The sequence below is a fragment of the Cervus canadensis genome, chromosome 7 (genome assembly GCF_019320065.1).
Source record: "Cervus canadensis isolate Bull #8, Minnesota chromosome 7, ASM1932006v1, whole genome shotgun sequence".
NCBI lineage: Eukaryota > Metazoa > Chordata > Mammalia > Artiodactyla > Cervidae > Cervus > Cervus canadensis.
Window position 1 is genome coordinate 35,898,421 of NC_057392.1, and position 25,588 is coordinate 35,924,008.

At 41.8% G+C, this 25,588-nt stretch overlaps 1 protein-coding gene across 43 annotated transcripts in view; it reads right to left on the minus strand.

Annotated features, from left to right (window-relative positions):
* Positions 1-25,588, minus strand: part of ZBTB20 (zinc finger and BTB domain containing 20) — an 846,256-nt gene that overhangs the window by 9,673 nt on the left and 810,995 nt on the right. For all 43 annotated transcript variants that reach the window (XM_043474915.1, XM_043474934.1, XM_043474916.1 and 40 more), the window contains one exon: positions 10,089-11,693. In XM_043474915.1, coding sequence (XP_043330850.1) covers positions 10,089-11,693 — 1,605 coding nt within the window. The remainder of the gene's footprint in view (positions 1-10,088; positions 11,694-25,588) is intronic.

Here is a 25,588-nt window from a genome sequence, read left to right on the forward strand (position 1 = left end):
GTGGGTTGACATTTCCATGCATGTGTGCTAAGTCGCTTCAGTCATGTCCAATTCTTTGCAACCGTATGGACTGTAGCCCGCTAGGCTTCTCTGTCCATGGGATTCTCCGGGCAAGAATACTGGGGTGGGTTGCCATGCCCTCCTCCAGGGAATCTTCCCAATCCAGGGATTGAACCCACGTCTCTATGTCTCCTGCATTAGCAGGCAGGTTCTTTACTACTAGTGCCACCTAGGAAGCCATTTCCATAACCCAACCTAAAGCCTGAAGCCTCTGAAACTCTTCGGTTAATATTTCAACATCTGAACAAGGCATCAGGGTAAGAAATCTAGTTCTTGAATTTTAGTTAACTTCCATTTAAAATATGTGCCTTGACTGTCTTGCCATTTTTTTCCATCATGAAACAGAAGAGGTTTGGTGTGTCCTAGTGATGACGGTGAGGAACACAATCACATACATGCTGACTGTGTGCCAAGCTCAGGGTTAGTCCTTTCTATTCATGATATGTTTTATGAAACTTTATCTCACTGGAAAGCTTTTTCGATGTGTTTGTAAACAGAAAAAGATATGTTTTGAAGCACACGATCCTAAGAAATGGCTATTTGGTTCAACTATAACTCCACAAATTTCTAAACCAGTTTCGTTGAACTTTGAAGTTTTTCCTTTAGTTAATCACAACCTTTTTGGCCTGGCTTTCTCTCTGCTCTGCTGTCTTCCAGTTTTCCTTCTCTTCATCTTTATGTATGAAACAACATGAGCCATAGGGTCACAGGGATAGAAGACTTTCACTTTTAGGCTACAATGGGAGAGTTTAGAAGCCTTATTCCTACATGAAGAGTTCAATCTCTGCATGGTATTTATATAGGTACATTTTTTTGAAATAAGAGATTCCCTAAGAGAAACAGTCATGCATGTTGTTTTTAGTTGGAACATTTCTGTCAGCCGTAAACATGCTTGGAACTCAAGCTGGTCTTTGCCATCCTTGTGCTTTCAGTACACTTTCTAGAGGCTATGACAGGCCGGCCAACTATCTTTTAAAATATGTCCACCTGTCACCTTTAATGGGAAGTGTGCCTTCTTAAAGTTCCAGATGGTATTTTGGCTGCTAGGAAGTTGAAACTTGGTTTGTGTTAAAAATTCTCCTGCTGTTTGAAACTTTCACCTTCTTATAGTGTATTTTTTTCCTCTAGACAAGGTCAGTGATGATGGCTTTTTACTTTCACACCTTTCTAATCTATCAGTTGGTTCTTCACAGGTGTCGTCTCTCCCTCCATAGCTTATATATGGATGTTGTTTATATGCACCTTGTGCACTTAGCACCAAGGTTTGGCCGTTAATTATCCATATCACCCTGGGTTTTCTAAGTGTTTTCATCTCTATAGGTTTGTTCCCCTTCTGTAAGTGAGGAGTTGGACCAAGCACTTGCCACCTTCCTTTGCAGATTTAGTGGCCTTCTGTCCACCATGGCCCACGCCCCAGAGGACTCTGGTCCAGGTCTTGTCAATGTGTGACCTGAGGGCAACTTGTTTAAATCACTCAAGGCATCAGCAGTCCCACATTTTAAATAGGACAACATATTCTGCCACAGAAAAAATGGTGTGGTAGTTAATGAGGAAAAATGTTTGCAAAGCACTTGGGAGCTCCATACAGGAAAGTGCTCTGAAATTATTCAGGTGCCTCATTGGCAGAGCATAGGCATTCCAGGAACTGCCTTACTAAATAGGGTGCATTTTCAGATTAGTCAGGTGTAAACAACTCATTTCTTTATGTTTGGATTTGAAACAGTATCACTCACTAGAAATGAGTGATTCTTCCCCATTTTTTTCCTGCATGTTACTTATAGCGAACCCCAACGGCTTTCTACATTATACATGAAATGGATGTGGCTGGTGTTGCTTGGTGCTCTTGATGTGGAGAAATGAAATTAAGATGAGTGGTAGCAGATGGCTTTCTGGGTCCAAGCCTATGGCCAGGAATGGCAAGTCTGATTGGTTAGAAAGGGACACAGAGTACCAGGCAGACACTGGGATTAGACACAGGATGAGGAAGCTCATATAAGCCCCTGCACTTTAAAATGATCCATTTTGGGACCATACAGATGCTGGAGTGAGATATGAATTCCATTTCCTTGGATGAATGACCTGGGCATGTTACTTCACCCTTGTAAGCCTCAGTTTCCTTATCTATAACTTGAGAATAATACAGTAAGCACCTGTCTTGTGAAGGTATTTTGAAAATTAAAGCAATAAGGCACTTTTGCACAGAGTATGTGATCATTTCAAGAAAAATTCAACTGTTCCTTTCAGCACAAAGGAACTGGTGATAAATGAAATCAACTGAAAAATGACTTGCATGGCATGAGGAAGCCAACTTAGGATTTTGCAAAAAACTATTTCAGATAATCAATAAAGCAAGTGATTATACTGTAGCTATGCAATTCAGAGTGAAGGGTCTAGTCCAGTCTCAGCTACATATGCTAATGGAAAGAAATGGCACCATGAAACAAATGCCAGCAAAGCGACAGAGGATTTTTAGCAAGCAGCAACTGTACTCTAGAGGCTGAAAAACCAGGCAGCAAGTGGTGGAACAGAAGAGGAGGCAGTGTCCTTTATGATTCTGTGTGTGTGTGTATGTGTGAGAAGGGAGGAATAGTGAATGCATATATTTTTCTCCAGTTTCGGATGCCTGCTTTCTAAAGCATCACTTTTCAACTCCTTCTTGTGGACTGGGGCTGACACTCTACCATGACTGACAGTGAGAAAAAAAAGAGAGGAAGAAAGATATTTTTAGGTTAGAGGGTGCAGAAGGTCTGCCAAAAAATTTGAGGCTGAGGCATTCCAATTCTGAAGAGCGACCTCTGAACTGGGGGCTCAGCAAGAATCCATTTATTCTGTGGATTCTTTTTCATTCTAATCAGGCTTTTCCTAGGCTGCAAAGAGGACAGTGACTGCTGTTACTGGACATTTTTTTGAAATACTGTTCCCATCTAGTTCTCGCATTCTCTCGGCCTCTCCATCATTTGCTCTGGCATACACCTTCCTTCAGGTGAGTACAGTGTGGGGCAGTGTACAGAAAACGTGGTGTTTGCTAAGGGGGCAGAGAGCAGGGAGGGATGAGTAGGTGCAGGAGGAGGTGGCTACTACCAAGGAAAGCAGAAGGGGTCTTGGAAATTCCAAGTCCTCTGAATGGGGACAATCAAGATTGGAACAGAAAGGGGGAAAGGTCCAGTGACAAGAATGGAAGGTGCTCAGATGGAGTCATGCAGAGCCTTCACTGGCTGAAGAATCTGCTTTCCACCAGAGAGGTCTAGTTGGAGGGGGACATTCAAGACCACCTACCAGCCTTTCTCCCAGTCTGGGGTTAGGGGGTGTAGTCCTGGTGCCAGCTTGGACTGTGAGGCTATCTGGGAAGGGGTGGAATTGCCTAGTGGGGACACACTGCATTTATAAGACCTCTGTGGCTTTAGTGACAAGTAAAAATTTTGATGTCAAGAAGATTTTTAAAGATGTCAGGGACCTTCATCCACATTACCTGACTTTTCTTACAACTTTATGAGCGGGTAGATGTTAACATTTTCCCCTATCCTTCAGTACTAAGTACTGTTAAGATCTGTATCTTACATGACAAGAAAATGAGGCTCAGATTGATTACAGAATTTACCTAAAGTCACTCAGAAACTGGTAAAATCAAGGCTTTCTCACTTCAAACCTTATACTCATTTGTTACTGCACTGGCTTGGTACAATTAGTAGCCAAGCTCTATATGAGGATTATAACATCACGATCTTGATCGCACTGTTATTACTCTATGGATACCATTGTTATGTTACTATCATCATATCTATTTATGTAAAATTCAAGGCCAAAATAGCTGAGCATCTCAAAGTAACAGAGAAAACGATCAATTCTGCAGAGAACACTAATGGGCATTAGTGACCACTGAGTTGATACTATGATTCGGAAAAGGTCCACATGTCTACCACTTGTTGGTAAAGAAAACACAAGTGGGAACACAGGTACAATACAGTCTTTGTATATAGAAAAAAAAAGAGAAGAAAAAGAAATTTAAGTCTTGGTAAGAAAATAATGAATTTATATATAAGTTCCCCAAATTAAATTCTCCTGGAAAGTATGCTTATGTATTTGAACATTCATTCATTCACTCAACCAATATTTGTTAAGCAAATACATATGCAATCCTGTATTCATCTATGGATTTTAAAGCAGAAGTCCTAACACTGGCTCTTAAAAGAAAGTTCCACCTGGACAGCAGTGCCAGGTAAAATACATGGCACCCAGTTAAATCTAGATTTCAGGTAAACAATGAACACTTTTTTAGTATAAGTACATCACAAATATTGAAGGGGTATAGTTAGACTAAAAAAAAAATTTGTTGTTTATCCAAAAATTCATCTGGGCATCTTGTGCTTTTGTTTTCTAAGTCTGGCAACCTTATACCTGGTGATAAAGAAATACCCTGAATTCCATCTTTGTCAGCCTTGTAATTCTGTATGCAATTTTGTTGTATAGAGCATGGTACAAACAAACAGAATCTGGTATCTGAAATTTGTTCCGATCATTGCAGAGTACTTATATAAATGTACAAAGTATATTTGCATTATTTCTATGGAGCTACGTCCTAAAATAAATAAAACACTCTGTGGGAAAAAATTTTTTTCCCTTTTGAAAGTGATTAGATATCATTAGAGAAGAATTCAGTTCATTCATTGATCAAATATTTTCTGAATGTTTACCATGTGGAAGGTATTATGTTGGGTATATTGAAGCGTAAGATATATATGTTATATATCGTATAATTATATATAAAATTGTTTCTGCTTTCATAAAGTTTACATTCTAATGGGAAAGCATAAAAACACTCATGTAATGATAATATAGGGCTTCCCAGGTGGCTCAGTTGGCAAAGAATCCACCTACAATGCAGGAGACCCCAGTTCAATTTCTTGGTCAGGAAGATCCCCTGGAGAAGGGATAGGCTAGCCACTCCAGTATTCATGGACTTCCCTGGTGGCTCAGATGGTAAAGAATCTGCCTGCAATGTGGGAGACCTGGGTTTGATCGTTGGGTTGGGAAGATCCCCTGGAGGAGGGCATGGCAATCCACTCCAGTATTCTTGCCAGGAGAATCCTCACAGACAGAGGAGCCTGGTGGGCTACAGTCCACAGGGTTGCAAAGAGTCACACATGACTGAGTGACTAAGCACAGCACAATTATAATAAGTCATTGTTATATGTTAAGTTATTGCTATAAGTTAAGTTATTGTTATAATGTTAAGTGCCCAAAGGAGTACATTTGCCATGGAACCTTGAATATGCAAGATATTTGCTTCCATTAACATAGTTTATCACTATAAAATCAAGCTGTTGTTCAGTACTCTGATTTACTTTTTTAAACACATAGGTTCTTGTGAGTGGAATTTTGGGGAACAATGTTATATAACAAAAACAACCTGAAGTCATCCTCCTCCTAATCACCCAGGCCATCTAGGGAAGTGATTCCCAACTCAGTGTGAATCAGGGCTTGTTAAGACATAGGTCACTGGGTTCCCATTCAGGTCTGGGATGGACTCAAGAATGTACATGTTGCTGTTGTGGGGATCACACCTTGAGAAGCACTGCTCCCATGTTATCTTTGAATTTTCCCTATTGCTTGCCTTCCATGCCCACATTCACCCCAGGCTTATCCTCCTGTGCCCTCTGTCTTTCCGTGCCATCCCATGCCTTTTTTTGCTTTTTCTCTTGGGAGAGGGCACAGAGGAGTCCTGCTTTGTTCCATGAGAGGATGGTTCGCGTTAGCTTTGCTTTTTCTCTAATTCTCTTGTTTTTAAATGTGTCTTTAACTCTTGTTTTCCTGCCCCACAACATTTATTAAACTTCAGTAAAGCAAACTTGAGAAATTCCTAGAAGAGATGAAGTCCTTTCATGGTTTGTCTGGCAGTAGATAGAGTGGTTTAGTGAGAGATTTTCTTTAAAAAATCTTTAAGGAATGAAAAAAAAAATTCATGCTATGGAGGAAGTTCAAGGGAAACCCAAGGGGTATCACATTGCTTTGGCATTTGAATTCCAACGAGGAAGGAAACATGTTGACAGTTATTACTCAGAGATTGGAGACAGAGCAAATAAACTCAGTGTCTCTGGGAGGAGGAGGCTAAGGTGATGAGGATGATTTTTTTAAAGAAAGCATTAAGTAGTACTTTACCTTTTATGCAGAGCTCTCACATGCATAATACCTTTACAGTAGCTCAAAAGGCAGGAAAATTATTGCTTCTACTTTAAGCTCAAACAAACTAAGGGTAATGAAATTAAGTGACTTGTGTATGGTCACAATTAGAGGAACCAAAACTGAACCCAAATAATTAATTCCAGCACAGTCATCTTTCTCTTACGTCCCCATTCTAAGTATCAGTGCTACAATCATCAGGGAATATGCTCGACAACCTACGCTCCCTTGGTGCGCTAAGGTAGAGGTGAGCTCCAAGGTCAACATGATGGACTACTTATTTGTAGCAAACATGTCCTTTTAATGACTATGTGGATCATTAACATAGACTTACACAAATTGTATTTGGAATTCATATCTCAGAACTGAGTCTCTCCAATCACTGAAAGTGTGAAAGTTGCTCAGTTGTGTCTGATTGTTTGCGACCCCATAGACTATACAGTCTATGGAATTCTCCAGGCCATAATACTAGAGTGGGTAGCTATTCCCTTCTCCAGTGGATCTTCCCAACCCAGGGATCAAACCCAGGTCTCCTGCACTTCAGGCGGATTCTTTACCAACTGAACCACCAGGGAAGCCCCCAATCCTTGAAAGCAAGTATCATATTCATTAAAAGTTGCAGTTGCTAAACTGCAAAGCTGGTTACCATGCATAGTGGCTGTGATGCTGAGAACCTAAGTTTTTTTCCTTTTAACTCTGTAAAGCTACTCTTTCCTAGTAAGATTCTTTTTGGTTAGACTAAAGGTAGGAAGCAGAATCCATCTCTACTCTTCCAGTATACCCAGGACTTTCTAGAATCTTATTTTAGACTAACATTTGGACTCTTTGCTGTGGATTTTTATCATTTCCACTGGGCTCCTGTAAAGCTGTGAGGCTCCACTTTTTTGATGTTTTCTCAAGACACTGGAGAGAACTTTGTTTTGAAATGTCAGCCAAAGTGAGTCCAGGTGCTGAATTACTTCCATATGTTCAGGCTGTCTTGCCTTTTGAAAACCGAGACCAATTGTTCCTAAACTTTGTTAGGTTATAGACTTCTTCACTTAGACAAGTATTGATAGAGAGCTGACCATTCCAAACTGCCACTGCCAAATGATTTGGGGGTGAAATGGAAGTGTTGATTCTTTTAGATAAGGTACGCAAGTGATAGATGTACATTATTTATTGTTCCTGGATGTAGTCAGGTTATACACACCATTACAAAGACCTTTATAAGTTATGAGGAACTTCATAGTTTACCAGAGTTATGCCTTTGAGCATAACTCAGATTTATAAAATGACTTTACTTGTAGCCTTTGTATCTATGATGTCTAAATTTGCAAATCCATTGCTGGTTTTCTTATGGGCAAATCTAGTTATTTGGGTTAACCACAGAATCCTTTGGTAAAATTGAATAAATATGTTCATACACCAAAGAGACAATTTTCTGTAGTACACCAAAAAATGTTATGCTCCAGATTTAAAGCCTTATTTTGACATGTGATCTAATAGAGTATGTAAACTTTATATCTGCTGGGTCTACTGGAAGAGATGCAAACATGGGGAGAGTAGAAACCTTCATGGATCCAAGAACAGAGACGTCAACTTTGGTTAAGAATACATCTCCACAAATGGTCTCTTTTTCCCCCTTAATCCTTAATTTGATGGATTTACAAGGTAGGTACTCAGAGGAGGAAAGGACATAAACTATGGGAGAATACCCTGTAAATCATAAATTGCCATATAAATAAAAATATTACTATTCGATTAATTTACTAAATAATGATGATACCATACCACATGGAAAATGTCCTCGATTGACCTCAGGTTATTAGATATTCACATGTACTCTAAGTAAATACAGTGACTTACCACTACCTGATTTTTTTCCTAAATTCAGTAGTAGTCACTCTGATTTTTAGAGGTATGAAAACTGTCATCTTTAAGAACTGATTCACACAAGGGCACATACATAGATTTACATATTTTTCTGATTTAAGTTGAACTGCACAGAAGGAAAATTTCGTCTTAAGTAATGTTCTGTTTCAATTGTTCACTTCCATGTTGGTATGTCTGTTGCAGTCCTTCCCTTCTATTTCCCAATTTAAATTGAACTGCTTTATGTTCTGTCCCCTAGCTAGTCCTGCTGGCTGACCTGAGAAACAAGGTTGCTTTGAGGAACTAACTTATTTTCATGTATTGTAATTCAGGTATATAACTTTCCCCTGACAATTTATTTGTCATTTAACAGAGATATTCTAGAACTAGAAGGTTAGCAGATGAATGACTCTCATAATCAGTTCAGTTCAGTTCAGTTGCTCAGTTGTGTCCGACCCCATGGACTGCAGCACACCAGGCTTCCTTGTCCCTTACCAACTCTCAGAGCCTTCTCAAATTCATGTCCATCGTGTTGAAATTCCTCATAATAGGAATTATATAATTCCTCATAGTAGGAATTATGACTCTCATAATAGGAATTTCAAATATGGTGATCATCATTGAGTTAGTTACTTTTAGTATAAGAGAATCCATGTGAAATCATATCACATGTATAGTCCCTTATATGGAGGAGCACCCATGGAGTTCTCACTTCTGTCTGGTCCATTGTAGAACTAGGAAAGGGCACTCACTGGCTGGGAGGTCAGGAGATCTTTGCTCTAGAATCATTCGCTCCAGGAATGAAGCACTATCTTGCCCAACTACTCACCTGATGAATAACTGAATCCCCTCTATAACAAATCACTATGAAATGATCATTTATTCTCTCCTTGAACACCTCTAATTATAGGAACTCATGCTCCCTTTGGAGGTTGTCTACCTATCTTTAAAGCATTTCTGCTTAAACTTCCTCTTTTATTTAATTAAATATCTTTATAGCTTCTAATCATTGGTCCATTTCTATATATGTGAACACAAATGGAACAAGCTTAATGTATCTTCCCTCAAATCATTTAAATAATGTTAAAAGTGTGAACAATAGCTAACATTTATAGAGTGCTTATTATGTGCTGGAGATTGCTTTAGGAATTTCATATGTATTAACTCATTTAATCCTCAAAACAGCACTACTATCACTATTATCCCCATCATATAGACAAGGAAACTGATGTATAGAAATGTTAAGTAATTTTGCCAAGCTGACAAAGCTCAGTAGGCACTTTCAATTCAAACCTACGCACTGCCAAACACCTCTAGCACCTTCAAACATGACTCATATGCCATGGCTTCACGACCGTTTCCATCTTAATCATACTCCTCTGAGTGTGCCCCAAAGAGTCTACTGTCCTTTTAAACAGGAGAACCCAGAACTGATTGTGGTCTCTAGATGTGGAGAATAGAGAACTAGCACTAGAAAACAGTGAGCTTATCACCCCTCTTCATTTCAGGGACTGTAAGTGTAGCCTCCACTGGCATTAGCCTTGCTGTGGCCTCTTCAAGCTGTTGGTTCAAATGAAACTTACTACAGACTGAAACCCTTATTCCTGTTTGGCTTATACGACTTGGGTCTGTAAAATGAGGTGACTGGAGTGTATGATCTGCAAGGACTTTTCTAGTTTTAAACATCTAGGATCAAAAATATGTTTCAAAGTTCAATGTATTTAAGGGAGGTTGTGCCTGCAAATTCTGTATCAGGTTTTCTCATTTGGCCCTTTCCCACAAAGGGTTTCTGTGATTTTGTCTTTTGGTGATAGGATGCTTGGTTCGTGGGGTGGGGGCATAGTTGGGGCTTCTAGAAGATGGTTTACAATATGTCTTTCTGTAAAATCTGAAAGATGATTCCTACTTTCCCTTCCACCTACAGGTCCTGCCCCTCCCTTCCTCCAGCCCCCTGGGCCTCTCCCCCCTGCTGCCAGTCTTCCAGCGGCCGCACTCACCTGTGTGTACGAACATGTGCTTGACGTAGTTCTGTTTGGCGGTGAAAGTCTTGTTGCAGAGAGTGCACTCATAAGGCTTTTTTTCGCCCTGCCCACTGGCTGTGCTGTGGCCTGCGGATGGGGCCAGGGGCTGTGGCGCTGGCAGCTGTGCAGTAAAGGTCGACAAGCCGGGCTGGGACACTGTCACAAACTGGGTCTGCTGGCCTGCCAGGGGCTGCGGCAGGCTGAAGAGGAAAGGCTTGGGGCCGCTGCCCGCCGGCTGGGTAGTGAAGAGGGCCGGCAGGTAGGTGTTACCGGCTGTGCCAATGACCTGCGTGTTGCTGGTTAAGGTCAGAGGCATCCTCAAGTTGCTGGTGAGGGTTTCGGTCTGGCGTAAGTAGAGCTGGGTACTTGGCAATGGCTGCCCGATGGACGTGTTGACCGAAGGCTGCTGCAGGACACTTTTGTCGGAGCTGTTGCTGACAGTGATCACCGTGTTGTCCATCTCCACCTCGTTGCTTCTTTCGGGGGAGGAGGCACCGGTCTCTAGCTGGTGCGGCTGCGGGGCGCCCTCGGCCGGGGCTTCCGCGGCCTGCTCAGGTTGGGCGGGTTCGGCCTGGCTGTCCCGCGCCGCCCCGGGCCCAAACTGCTGCTCCACGGAGTCGGGCTCGGTGCCTATGGAGGAGCTGACGCCCGAGTCGAAGCTTTCGCCCTTGGGCTCACTCTCGGTGCCCTCGGCCTGGTCGGTGTCTTCCGTGCACTCCTCGGACTCATTGCGCTCCAGGATCTGCACCCTTTGCTGCCCGTAGTAGTCGTAGTCGTCCTCCATCTCCTGCTTGATATGGATGTTGCCCACCAGGGTCTGTATGCGCACGGGCCGGGGCTGCTTGCGGCAGTGCGTGGTCTCGGGAGTGGTGGACAGGTAGCGCTCCATCTGCTGCGAGCGCTCGTGGATGCGCGTGATCCAGCTGGGGTCTTCTATGTGGTGGTCGCGGGGCAGGCCAAGTGCCGTCTCGTGGTGGCTGACTACTGCGCCGCTGTAGAAGGAGCGCTCGCCGCTGCCGTTCTGCATGGAGCAGGCGTACAGCGCCGAGTAGATCCTGTCCACGCTGTGCTGCGGGTGGCTCTGCAGGTAGCCTGACTCGGTGTCGCTGCTCTGGCCCGAGGTGCCCGACTCGGGAGTGCCCCGTGGTGTGTCCTGGCCTGAGTCCTGGATCCCCGGGAACACATCACCCACGTTCTGCGACACGATGCGCGTGCACTCATCGATGACCGTTTTGATCTGCAGGATGCTGGCGGCCGTGAGGATCTGCAGGGCTTCCGACTGAGAGACGCGCAGCACGCCGCTGTACATGAAGTCAATGAGCTTTTGCACCGACTGCACCGACACCACCGATGGGATCTCGATGTCGCTGTAGCCCAGCAGCAGCTTGTCCTGGAAGAAGGGGCTGCCGGCGGCCAGCACGCAGCGGTGTGCGCGCAGCATGCTCCCGTGGATGCGCACCGTCACGTCACAGAAGTGGCCACGGTTGCGCTGCTCGTTGAGGGTCTCGAGCACGGAATTGCTGAAGTTGTGAAGGTTGATGCTGTGAATGCGCTCGGTCATCCCCTTGCAACTGATGTCACCTGCACGGTGAGACAGACACAACACAGGGCGTGGGTCAGAGCAAGCTGGCTGCATCCCTAACATTTGGGTCTCAGGTGGGCAATGCTCATGGCTCCTAGCAGCACCCCTGTGCAGACACAAGCAGGCTCTGTGCCAAGATGGATAGGCTTTGCATCAGGTTGACCTGTGGGTATGATGTCCTATGGTAACAAGGCCTTGGATTTTGTGGCAACAGGGCCCCAGCTATTTGGGGGTACTGAATCAATAATTGATCCCCTAGACCTTCAGCCAGGGTTGTCAGTTGAAGTACAGCAGTCTAAAAAACAGATAGGTCATTGCCTGCTTTTCCTACAGCTTCAGCAAATAAGAACCAAAAGGCAAATGAAGACTTGTTCTCAGGAAACTCTGCCTCCACTTTAGACAGGCCTAAGCCCAGGTCCTTTGGGAAAGCTTGTATTTTTCTCAATTTATCAAAATTCCTTATTTTATTCATGACCACAATATTTAATTCCCTTCCTGTTAATTAACATGGCACATTCTGCAAATCCACACCACATATGCAAAAATTCTTGGAAAAGTCAGCTAAGATAGACATAAAATAGCTACCACCATGTTTTCCAGTGGAGGGACAGGCTCTAGAATGCAATCTTCTTGTATCTGTGCATTTTTCTTATCCTCTTTGGTGAGACCTGTTTGAGTACTTTCTAGGGTGGTTGTATGTTATATGGTGGTCTTCTGAATTTTCTGAGGCTTAATGAAGAAGAAATGTTAGAAAGGTCAGAGATGGCAGTGTTGACCTGGGAGACTGGAATACACTAGGTGACCATATTCGTCATTCAAACTGGGCACTTAGGAGGACTGTTAGTAAGTAGGTCAGGACAGTAGGGTTAACCTGGAGTGGGATGTACAATTATTGCAGGAATTGGGTGCTCTCTACGCTTACAAGAGGGATATATCAGACAGTTGCCAGGAGGAAGGCAGCACTCAACTACGTGGAACATGTGGACAGCCTGACCTATTGCCACCCTTATATCCTAGGCTGTGCAGACAAGAGATAGGTTGGTAACACCTAGATCCCAGATTGAGAAGGAAAACAAGTGTCTATAACACTAGACTTAGGGCTTTCCTATTTTTTTTTTTTTTACTTTAGCTCTCTAAAGAATCCCTCTCTCCACATCATTCTTCAGTCATTCCCCATTCTTGCCTTCACAACTGAAAGATTAGCTTGAGGGAAGCCAAGTAAGTAGGCTTTCAAAACTAGGTGACCCAGGTATAGATTGTTGGTGTGACCCAGATCCCTGTGTTTTGTTATAAGTAACCCAGAGGTAATGGCTTGCACACAGAGGAATGACCACCTCCTCAGGTTCTTTCTCCTCTGCCTTAGGAAAGAGGACCTGCTCAGAGAAGTCTGAGCTCAACTAGCTTTTCTACTGTGGTACTATCCATCTGGTGTGGTACCATCACAGCTGGTGTGATTGCATCCTTATATACTCATTCATTTCCTTTGCTCCCACTTTACATTTAGTCAGCCTCACAGAAATCCACTAAACTTAATAAATGCTGCCTACAGGCTCTATGTTCTCTTTGAGTGATATGATTTGTGCAAATTTTTTCATAAGAGAATTCCTTTTCCTTCCAATTTCTATTAGGTCTGTTAATGTGTCTAAAATATTTCATTAGATGACTGTTTCTCTTTTTCCTTTTATATAAAACAAATTGTCCTTGCCAGGTTAAGGAATCAAGGTGAATCCCCTATAACTGTTAATACAAAACATAGCACCAGAGGAAGGCCTCAAAAACCTAGAAAAGAAAATTTAGGAAACCAGTCAGCAGATCATATTCTAATGTCTTACTGAGTCCCTCATGCTTGTGCACTGTGATAATAACAAGAGTGATTTTTTTTTTTAAGAGTGTCAAGTTTTAACTACTTTATGTACATTATTTCATTGAGTCCTCACAACAATCCTATGATATCAGTAGTATTATTATCCCCATATTTCAGATGAGGAAACTGAGGCCAGAGGAACTAGGAAACCACTCAAGGCCACACAGGTAGTTGGTGGTTGAGCTCGCATTTGAACCTAGCAGTCTGGGTCTAGAGTTCACACTCTTATCTGCTTCACTGTATTGCATGCTTTGTCCCTGAATGATGTCTGGGGTTCTTAGGTGTCCATGGGTCTGCCGTAAAGGTGTGTAATAAGGTCTGTTCAGTGTACCCTCCAGCTACTTCTGTACCTATCCATAAATTAGTGTGCTGTCTCATAGCCTCAGTCATCTAATAAAGCATATTTTAAAAAACTTATAAATGGAACAATGCAAGAGATAAAAGAGAGTTCTGGCACTAAAATGTAGAAGTTTCTATATACAATTTTACTATCACCAAGGTCTCTCTCATTTACGTAAAATGGTAAGCACTAAAATTGGCTAAGTCTCTGATAAAATCACCGTCTCTGAGTAGGATGGATTTATTAAACATTTTTCTCCACACGGATAAAAACACTCTTTAAACACACAATTGCTCATAGCAGCAGTCACAGCTATATCACTTGAGTTGTCATATCTTCTTTCTGATAATTCTAGGAAGAAGCTCAATCACAATTATCATAATAATTAATAACCATGTAGCATTTTACAGTGTACAAACTCTTTCAAAGGTATAGACTCATTTACTCCTTATAACAATCCTATATATTTTCTGGACAGGTCCTATTATTACTATTTGATGTAAAAGGAAGTTGAAGGTTTCAAAGTATCTAAATGACTAACCCAATGTTTTCCAGAGCTAGTAAGTGGCTGAGGCGGGATTAGATCCCATGCCCCTTGATACTCTTTTTATCACATGATACTGGATCACTGACAAATGAAATCTGGATTACCCGAAGACTGAGGGCCATCTAATTCTCACAACATAGAAAGTGATGATGGAGCTTGCTGTAGAGATGGATATGGTCATCAACAAGAGCTGTCATTATATCACACACATTCATAGATATATGCACACACACACAAACACACACAAACTCATGAAAAAAAGTTCAAACTGCTTGTTCAGCTGATCCACTCAAGTCTAAATAATCAGGTAAATCTATAGCAATAATAACAAAAACTTGTCTGCTAAATAATCTGAGTTATGATTTTTGCAGTAATGCTGTTGCCAACTTCATTAAAAACCACAGAGACAAACTTGAACCTGCGCACATATACAACCTGACCTGACAAACCTTGTTGGATTTTTGTAGACACAATTTTTAAAGGTCTCAGCACACTGGTCCTGCACCACAGTGAGCAGCTGTGAAAGGCTGAATCGGTTTTTGCTGATATGTGTACAGATGTGATGGGGGACCCTGCCGATCCATTCAAGCATGCCTCGGCCCTCCAGCACACAATGCTGAAGCAAGTCCTTTCCCAGGCTTTCTTTCATTTTCAACACTAATACAGTGGGAAAGAGTTTCTGCCACGGCAAGGCAATGTCCAGGCTTTTGTGAAACAGGTCCTTTTCATGCAGTGGGCATTAATGTATAGATTCCAACGGAATAAATCTGAAATACTCTACTGTAGAAGATTTGTTCCCCATTGAAAACAAATCTTGATTAGATGGTTATTCAGAGACTGTATAGGAAGGAATGGTGTGAAAATGCTAACTCCATTCTCTCTTAGATTGGCAGTGAATAGGCCTTTGGGCTATTCAAAAAAAAAAAAAAAAAAACCTTCGACTCTACAAAACCATACAACTTTACAAAGATTTTGTGCATCTGGGGATGCCACGATACACTTCCTCCCCCCTTCCCTCCAAAAATCCCCCATGGTGGTGTGAACATAGAACTGATGGGGTAAAATGGGAAAAAAAAAAACTGACAAAAATAGTTCTCTGCGTGTTTTAAAATAGTAACCCATCTTTCCACTAGAGTAAAAAATATATAGTCAGTCTGTGATGGCATTCACTGGAACACTCAAGGAATTCTATTCCTGAATGTGATCGTGTACTCTAAGTGATTGTGTTCTGCGGGTGAGCACAGTATGGATGAGGCTGATGCAGGAGTGAGCACCAGAGGGGGATTCTGCTTGTGGTGAAATAGCTGATGGAGGGCTTGGCTGTCTATGTTGTAGGAACCCAGCTCCTGCCTGTCCCTGAAATGGCGGGTGTCCAGGGATAGGACTAAGCATGAGAATAAAAATCTGCCTGTGCACAAGGGAAAAGGAATAAGAAAAGGAAACAGCAGGCAATACAATCTCTTTTAATCAGGTGTGAAATCCAGTCCTTTCTCAGTCCAGATATATAAAATGAGACTAGTGCAAGGGCGAGATGCTGTAGAGAGAGATGGGAATTGGAAGACTGTGGCTGGGAAAGAAACACTAGCTCTCAAATTAAAACCAAGATGAATTTTGGTTGCCAGACTGAAGTCAAATGTCAGGGCCAAAGAGCCCTCGAATTTTCAATTTGGGCCACCAGGCTCATGTGTGCTAAGTGGGTCAGCACATGAAACAGGGCCAGGTGGCCAGGCCTCCACAACCCAGCTTCTTATCACTCCCTTTCCCAGATTGTGCTCAATAGCACACTGACATTGCTCTTTCATATTATCAGGTGATGAGTGATCATGTTGAACTTTCACATTTTGGTGCTACTTACCAAGTTGGTCCCATTGGGAAGGATCCAGTTCTTACTGGAGAAAGCTGGGATGCATGTGGCAACTAAGGCCCCCTTTCTCCCCAAATCTACATCTTTTTGTCCTGCCAGGTGCCTGAACTCAGTCATGTTTATTTTACCTCTTTGCCTGGGGTGGACACTTGCTGAGTCTCTGCACCACACGGGGTTAGAGGTTGCTTGCTCACAGATTCCACCATCTAGAGCAGATGGTCCTGTATGTTCCTCCCCTCTCTATCTCACTGGCATCTTCACAGGGTGGCTCTGGGAAAATCACTAATGCAAGTGGGAGGCAGTAGGCAGAGCTAGACCTCTTTCTTCTACCCTAGCTCCATCTGTTGTTGTTTAGTGACTAAGTTGTATCTGTCTCTTTTGCTATCCCATGGACTGTAGCCCACCAGGCTCCTCTGTCCATGGGATTTTCCAGGCAAGAACACTGGAGTGGGTTGCCATTTCCTCCCAGGGGATCTTCCTGATGAGGGATCAAACCCATGTCTCCTGCTTGGCAGGCAGGTTCTTGCAGGTTCTTTACCCCTGAACCACCTGGGAAGCCCCCTGGCTCCATACACGTAGCATATTCCTGCTCTCATTGCCTCTGTAGGTGAACTGTGGGAAGGTCATCAGTATTTGAGAAGGAGATGCCTCATATGCTTGCTTACACATTCCTGGTAAGCAGGGGGTGCTTTGAGCTATCTCCCAATGAGGGTTTTCCCCGTCTTCCAGATTGTCGTAGCCTGGATTACAGGAACCATTAACTATTTCATCTTTTTTATTTTTTTATCATTGGTAACAGAATTCTCCTAAAACTGAAATCAATTCTTCAATTTTCATAAATTTGACTTCCAAACATATTTTCAGGAATATACAACCTATTAAAGTTGGGAGCACTCTGTATGAAATTTTAAAGTCACTACTTATTATTTCAGGTAGATGGAGATATTAAAATTACTAATGATTTTTTATTTATGGTCTCGATATTTTGGTTAGGTATGTTTTATATTACTTGAATTTTCATTCATATATTAATTCATGCAAATAATGAACTTTCATTCATTCCGGAGCACATTTTAAGTACTTAAAGGTCCTTAAGAAGCATAAGCATACACACACACACACACACACACACACACACACACACACACACACACACACACACACACACACACATATATATACCCAGGCTTCCCAGGTAGTTCAAATGGTAAAGAATCTGCCTGGGATGCAGGAGACCTGGGTTTGATCCCTGGGTCAGGAAGATCCCCTGGAGAAGGAAATGGTAGCCCACTCCACTATTCTTGCTTGGACAATTCCATGGACAGAGGAGCCTGGTGGGCTACAGTCCATGGGGTCACAAAGAGTCAGACACAACTGAGCAACTAACACTTTCACTTTCATATATATAATGGAATACTATTCAGCCATAAAAAAGAACAATATTTCGCCATTTGCAGCAACATAGATGGACTTGGAGGGCATTATGCTAAGTGAAATAGATCAGATAGAGAAGGATAAATACTGTATGAATGACTGAGTGATAGTTGCTCAGTCGTGTCTGACTCTTTGCAACCCCATGAACCATAGCCCACTAGGTTCCTCTGCCCATGGAATTCTCCAGGCAAGAATACTCGAGTGGGTTGCCATTTCCTTCTCCAAAATACTGCATGATATCACTGACATATGGAATATAAAAAATACAACAAACTAGTGAATATAATAGAAAAGAAGCAGACTCGCAGATATAGAGAACAAACTAATGATTACCCATGGGGTAGGGGTGGTATAGGGTATGGGGAAGTGAGAGGTACAAACTGTTGGGTGTAAGATAGGCTCCAGGATGTATTGTACAATGTGGGGAATATAGCTAACATTCTGTAATAACTGTAAATGGAAAGTAAGCTTTAAAAATTGTATGTTTGTTGTTTAGTTGCTCAGTCATGTCTGACTCTTTGTGACCCCATGGACTGTAGCTCGCCAGGCTCCTTTGTCCAGGGGATTTTCCAGACAAGAATGCTGGAGTGGGTCATCAAGTCCTTCTCCATAAAAATTGTATAAAAAATAAAAAGTTATTTTGAAATGCATATTTTATATACTTATGTAACTATAAAATCAATGAAGGGACCAGTATCAGCATTACAGTTGTATGGATAAATATATGTACATAAATGAATAAATGAAAGTTTTGTGATGAATTAACATCAAATTTTTACTTGAAAGAGTAAAAATAAAATTAGGCCACACTTTAGCAACTATGTAGGACCTATGATGCCCTCTTCTATGTAAAATTTACCCTCTCTCTCACTCAACTCCTTATTTCACTTCTATTCTGATTTCTTTTTATAGCCATATACAAATATATTTTCCTATTTATTAATGTATTGAATATTTTTTCAAGCCAACTTAAATCCTTTTAGTTATGAGGTGAGTTTATTATCAAACAATTAATCAACAAATAATTATACATCAACTTTATGGGACCAATTATAAACATAAGTTAACACTTCATAAGTTAACACTTCAAGCTACATACTTAATGAATTTACATACTTTGAGCATCTGATTCCAGTGGAACAAAAGACTGAAAGTTCAAATTCAACTTTGAATTCAAATTCAAATTCAAAAAATTCAACTTGTACTCTCTTACAGTACAAGTTGCGAAAGCTAAGTTTTAACTCTGTGAACAAAGGCATTGGATAGCTATAATTCTAGACAACATTCTGAAAGACACCTATGCCTTCATTCTAAAGCTGAAATGAAATGGCTTCTTCTTGAAGAGGGAGGACCTGCTGGGACTAAGGAAAAAAGTCAATGAAATCTGAGGTTGATGCTTTTAAATCCTCTTATATTGTAAACCTTTTGAGACACCTTTAGGGGTTTGATTTTTTTCCCCCCTAAAGCTCTTTCCTTACAAATTTAGCTGCTGCCCTATTGTAACCTTTTCCTTTGTTCACTAAATCTGAGGAACAAAAACACAGAGATACTGCATCTGTGGGTGGGATAAAAAAAATGAACAAAAGGATCTACTTAAATTCACAAAGTATGCAGTTTGAACTTGGCTTTGGATAGGCCTTACAGAAGGGTCTATATATTCAAATGCATAGTTAATAAGTCCTTTATTTTGCTTGGGAGGAAACTGTACACTTAAAAAGTGTTTATATAAAAACCAGCATCTTTACTTACTAATCTATTCTCCTTTTGATCTCTTCATCATCATATACTTATTTTTTAGAGGGAAAACAAAAATTTTAACTGCAGTGAGTTGAGGCACTCCTTTGGAAAATATCATCAACTGGTGATGAAGTATAGTTAGGTAAGAAATTAATTTTTTGACTTTGGGAAAACTTTTATCTGAACTTCAGTAAGTGAGAAAACAGAACCCCATAGTGTCATTTTACAAGAGCTTTTTGACTAAAATAATCACTGCTGCTGCTGCTGCTGCTAAGTCACTTCAGTCGTGTCCGACTCTGTGAGACCCCATAGACGGCAGTCCACCAGGCTCCCCTGTCCCTGGGATTCTCCAGGCAAGAACACTGGAGAGGGTTGCTATTTCCTTCTCCAATGTGTGAAAGTGAAAAGTGAAAGTGAAGTTGCTCAGTCCTGTCCGACTCTTAGCGACCCCATGGACTGTAGCCTACCAGGCTCCTCTGTCCATGGGATTTTCCAGGCAAGAATACTGGAAAAAATAATCACAGAGCTCCTCAATTCACAAAACTTCCTCTGCTGCTCACTGTTCTGAGACTGCTTTCGAAGCAGACATTCAGATTCATGCTCAAATGTTCTCTTTGCTTGTGTCTCCCTAGAAAAAAATAAGCTGCCTTCATTGTGACAACCAGTTTTTAAGCATAGCTGTTTGTTGGCAGGAGATGGATAAATTTTTTCTGTATGGAGAGTGTGGACTAGAGCCATGACAGATTGTTCTACCGAGGAATGAAGGCCTTCTACACGCGGAAGACCCGGATTCAATCCCTGGGTCAGAAGGATCCCCCAGAGAAGGAAATGGCAACCCACTCCAGTGGGATTCTTGCCTGGAGAATCCCATGGACAGAGGAGCCTGGTGGGCTACAGTCCATGGGGTTGCAAAGAGTTGGACACGACTGACATACAGCATACACCTTCTCAAAGTAACAAGGAAAAGCCAAGGGAAAAGGTAAATTTGTTTTGCTGGATAACTGATTAAGACAGAACGGAGGTGATTTGATATGGGTCAGTTTAAGAAAGTAGCTGAAACTACATCTCAACAGCCCACCTAGGGTGATACATTATAGAAGCAGGCACAGGATTTCCATAAGAAAAAATAAGACGTAAGTTCCTTTTTGGCTCATGCTGAGATGAAGAAGAGTCTAAATAAATGTTGTTAGAACTTAAAAACTTGGAAAGCACTGGTAAGTGAAGTGGAAGGTATAATTTGCAATTATTCTAATTAGGAGTAAGGTACTATATTTTAATCTTATTTTTATTATATTCTTTTGTATCTTTTATATAATGTTTTATTATATTGTTTACATATTATAGGATAAAAGATATTAAGCTGTTTAAGAGTCTTCTATTGCTATAGGTAACATTTTAATTATCTTGACTTATTTCACCAATTTGATCTTATTTTCTCATTTTTCCCCAGATAAAATCTCTGCATTAATCCAAGAAGCTGTGTGTTAGTTGCTCAGTAGAGTCCAACTTTTTATGACCCTATAGACTGTATGTAACTTGCCAGGCTCCTCTGTCTATGGGACTCTCCAGGCAAGAATACTGGAGTGGGTTGCCATTCCCTTCTCCAGAGGATCGTCCCAACTCAGGGACTGAACCCAGGTCTCCTGCATTTGCAAATATCTTGATGTAGTGCATTCATTCTTAATTCTCTTCTGCTGCTGAATTTGTCCCGAGTCCTAAGATTATCGTTCTTTCTCTACTCAACAAATCTTAGGTACCATTTGAGAACCCAGTTCAAAGTTCTTTCTTTTCTGTGGATTCTTCTTTGATTACTGAAGTCCATCCTGAGTTCTTTCTTTTCCTAGTTCCCACTGATGGTGAGGTAAGAAACTGAAACATTAATTTCTATTTTTTTATGGAACTATAAAACTTTCATAATAATAAGGCAATTAAGAAAGACCAAGTCTTGCCCTCATTTCTGGGCTCCTTGGTAGTGTGGCTTCTGAGCCCAAACTTCCCCTCAAATGAGGAAGGTGTCAAAGTGTGAGGTACACGACTCCAGTTGGGTTGACTGCTTGGTGTACTTTTGGAGGCTAGAAATAAAAAGGCACTCACTTGGGAGGGACAATGATGATTTTGGGCTGGGTCCACACTCAGTAGTAAAGACCACTACTACAGCAGTGCTGGGCAGTAAGATGGACCAGTCAAATTGGCAAGTTTGTTAGGTAGACAAGGAATATTGATGATGAAGACTATTATAGACTAAGAATCTGACCACTCCCTAGATTTCATGAGTCTTGTACAAGTCTAGAGAGGGGAAGGAAGCCCTAAAACTTGACTAGATTTTTTGCTAACCTTACTGAGAGGGACCTTGGTTTAATTTTCTATAGAAAAGTAAGGAAACAGTTCTTGTACCTCAATGTTGTAGGATAGATCAGAACTTTCTAATAGTCCTTAACAGTATGTCATTGATTATTCTGTCTTCAGTTTTCTTCATTTGTGCCTGCCTTCTCTCTATAAGAGGGCTTCCCGGATAGTTCAGCTGGTAAAGAATCCACCAGCAATGCAGGAGACCCTGGTTTGATTTCTGAGTCAGGAAGTTCCCCTGGAGAAGGGATCGGCTACCCACTCTAGTTTTCTTGGGCTCCCCTGGTGGCTCAGATGGTAAAAAATCCACCCGCAACAGGGGAGACCTGGGTTCGATCCCTGGCTTGGGAAGATCCCCTGGAGGAGGGTATGGCAACCCACTCCAGTATTCTTGCCTGGAGAATCCCCATGGACAGAGGAGCCTGGTGGGCTACAGTCTATGGGGTCATAAAGAGTCGGATACCACTGAGCGACTAAGCACATATTATCTCTTTAAGAAGGCTCTCAGCTTCTTGGAGGCTGGTACCTTACCTTGTTATAACTATAGCTTCATCACAGATCATCGAATCCTCACACTGCCCATCACACTTCTTTCCACTGAATAGGTCTCATCTAAGGGTTTGTTTGCTCATTTCTCCCCTGCATATCCCAGACATGCTGATGACAACTTATGGGTCCTGAGGATGCGCCTTTTCTCCGTGTCTACAAGCTCTAGGCCCAGGGGTATTTTCACCCCTGCAGTTGTGGGCAATGCTCTTCCCCCTGTCCTTTATCATAGCACCCCTTCTCAATGGGGAAGTTCAGTGTTCAGTATGAATTCAGGGTCTAAGGCAAGTGAGCTTTTTTGTGTTCACTGCATCCCCCACAATCTGTGCTCCTTCATTTGTGACTTTTGACACAGGTCATACCGTCCACACCTCTTTGGTTCCATTCCCCCCAAGAGGCAGCTCACTGGGGCCTCAAGTCATGTGAAGATGCAGAAGCTGAGCCACACTGCAACTCAAAATGAGAAGAGATGGCCAATCTGTGATGTGGTACCAAAGTGATCAGACCCAACTCTCGCCACTCTTGCTTAACTTAGGGAAGCTCAACTGCTTGGTAACAGATGTTACAGAGATGATCTATCAATAAGCTTTGACAATGGGTATTTATATTTGCATAAAAAGTGTCAGGAATTGTTTAGAATATTTTCACTTGGTGGCCACTGGGTGTCCTCATTTACAAAGCAAATATGCAACATTTAGTGTGGGTCACCAGAGAGAATAAAAGACACTAGTTTTCTCTTTGGCCTTTCGCGTACTGGGTAGAAATTTATTGCTGAACTCATAACCAGGTCACATATTAGTACTGTTTAAAAACCTTCAGGTCATACTGTTAAAGTTTATAATCAAAAGTAACTTCTGCAGATTCCAGACATGAATTTACAAGGCTGGGCTCCCTTAGTAGGGGGACTGTGATCAAGCTAATAGAATGAACTCTTATTCATTTGAAAATTGGCATGGGATTTTGACTATCTGCCGAGAAAGTCAGGAGAGAGGAGTGGAGAAGGTCTTAATTTATTCTTGAAAGGAAAGAGAACACCAAATATCTCCATGGGATATTTGTTAAATTCTGTTTTTATCTCAAGTTTTCTGAAAACCAATTAAAAATAATAATGAGAAAGATAAAATATGCCCTTTGCTTGGGAAACCTGAAATAATGTGAAAAACAGTAAAATGAGCTGTGCCATATAATGGTTATCAATCATTTCATATTTAGAGACAAAGAATTAAGTTATTCCTTGGTGAACTAGTTATCCCACGTGTAAAACTTGTGCTTCACAAGGATGTTGTAGGACAAATAAAATAGAATAGGGTTCCTAAGAAGAGAAACAGTATACAAGATAGACTAAGGACATTACTAATATTCTAATTGTGGTTGAGTCACAGTTGTGTGACTTGTTCCTGATGGCAGACAGGAGTCAAGGCCAGAGCTCACACAGCAGCAAATGAACTGTTTTGGCCACAGTTGGGCAAAAGGCACTGGGTGTGACATACTGCTGGGCTATGACTTCGTGCTCCCTAAAGTGATTTTTGCATGCTTAGGATTGTCAATGCTTATATCACACACATTGCAGATGACATTATTTCCTTGTATGGCCAAAAGGATTTCTATCTCCCCACCTTGCAAGTTCTCAAACTCGAGATTCAAAACTACTACTGACTATAAGAGTACTTGCTTTCAACTAGCTGAACTTTCTCAAAAGCAAAATTAACAGTAATATTTTTTTCACTAGTGTATACCCCGGATTAAGAATTATTCTCTGGCATGTCATTTCAGTATATAAATTAGCAATATGATTCTGTGCCATAACCAATTATTTATACAGATAATATCAGGGAAACTACGAAGATCCACGAGCTAGTCACTGCCTTGCAGAGATGTTCTCTGGTCTTACTTGGCTTTGCTTAACAGCCTTTTCTGTTTTTAAAAGGACTACCCAGCCATGCCTCTAGTACAACCATCTATAACTCTTAATCAACTGTTTAAATCCACAACAGGACACAATAGCCAGGTCACTTTCACCCTGAGTTTCTACTAAAGGATCACCATGTATTCAAAGTATAAGGAGAAGTGTCTCATTTCTTCTAATATCCTTTGATTTCTGTTCTCTGTAGCATTTTCTGGCCCTTTAATTAGTAGATTCATTTCTGGAATACTGTAACCCTAACACGTATCTGCAGAGCCCTCCTGATTGTGTTCTACCCTAAGCCTTTCTCCTTTCAGTCTTCTCAGTCTGCTCCTTTAATTTCACTTTGAGCACTTTTCAAGGCTCGGCGACTGAGCACCACACAGTGCAGGTCTTATCTGATGTGCCGGCGCCTGGTGTGGTCTAAGACACACTGACATTTTGTTCTTGAAGGACAGGACTGATGTTCTGAAACCTGGACTCCAACACAAAGGCGATCATTAGCCCACTTTGAGTGTCTCTCTTCTTTCCTCCTGCCTGGCCCCCTCCTACCATCCCCAATACTTCCTTAGTCTTGTGCACTGGCAGCAGATGGCAACAATATTCTGAAGCTGAGTCTGTACGAAATTGTGCCATGGAGAACAGAGTGACTTCAAAGTTAGCTTTCTATTCAAGTGGGATGGCGGAGACTTCTGGAGGCATGAACTCATCTCTCATTCATACAATCCTCTTTGTATTCAGCCAGGAATTTGTTTTTTGACACATCTTTCTACTGTCCAGCCAGTGGAGCGAGGGTGGGCAGAGAGTTGGAGGGCCCTTTCAGCAGGAGGGCACCAGGATTCTATTCCATGCCAACTGCTTGTGTCCCTGGGCCAGCTCCATCTGCTGCAGATCACATGACGTCCTTCCCCTGAGAGAGGCTTGGGAGCATGGGTGGGGAGTGGATTTCTCGAGAACCGTATCTTTGCTAGACTGACACATGCTGTACTCTCTAGGCCAAGCTGAGACCTGGGAAAACGGTGAGACCAGGAGGAGGGTGTGGGGTTGCTGAAACCTGTGCAGGATGGTGCAGTAATGGGAAGTGGGAGTGGGAAAACCTTTCCTTTTTGTTGTTTCAAGGTTTGCTGGAGCTTTTGCCTAATCATCTGTTTGAGCATCTTGAAAACAAGTGTCTATTTTCATGATATCTATCAAAAACAGGCACCAGATTATCCTACAAAGTCGACCTTAACCCTCCCATATTGCTACTCGAATCAAAACATGTAGCAGCCTACATCCAACAGAAAGTGGTTCTGTTTTCCCAGCATAAAAAC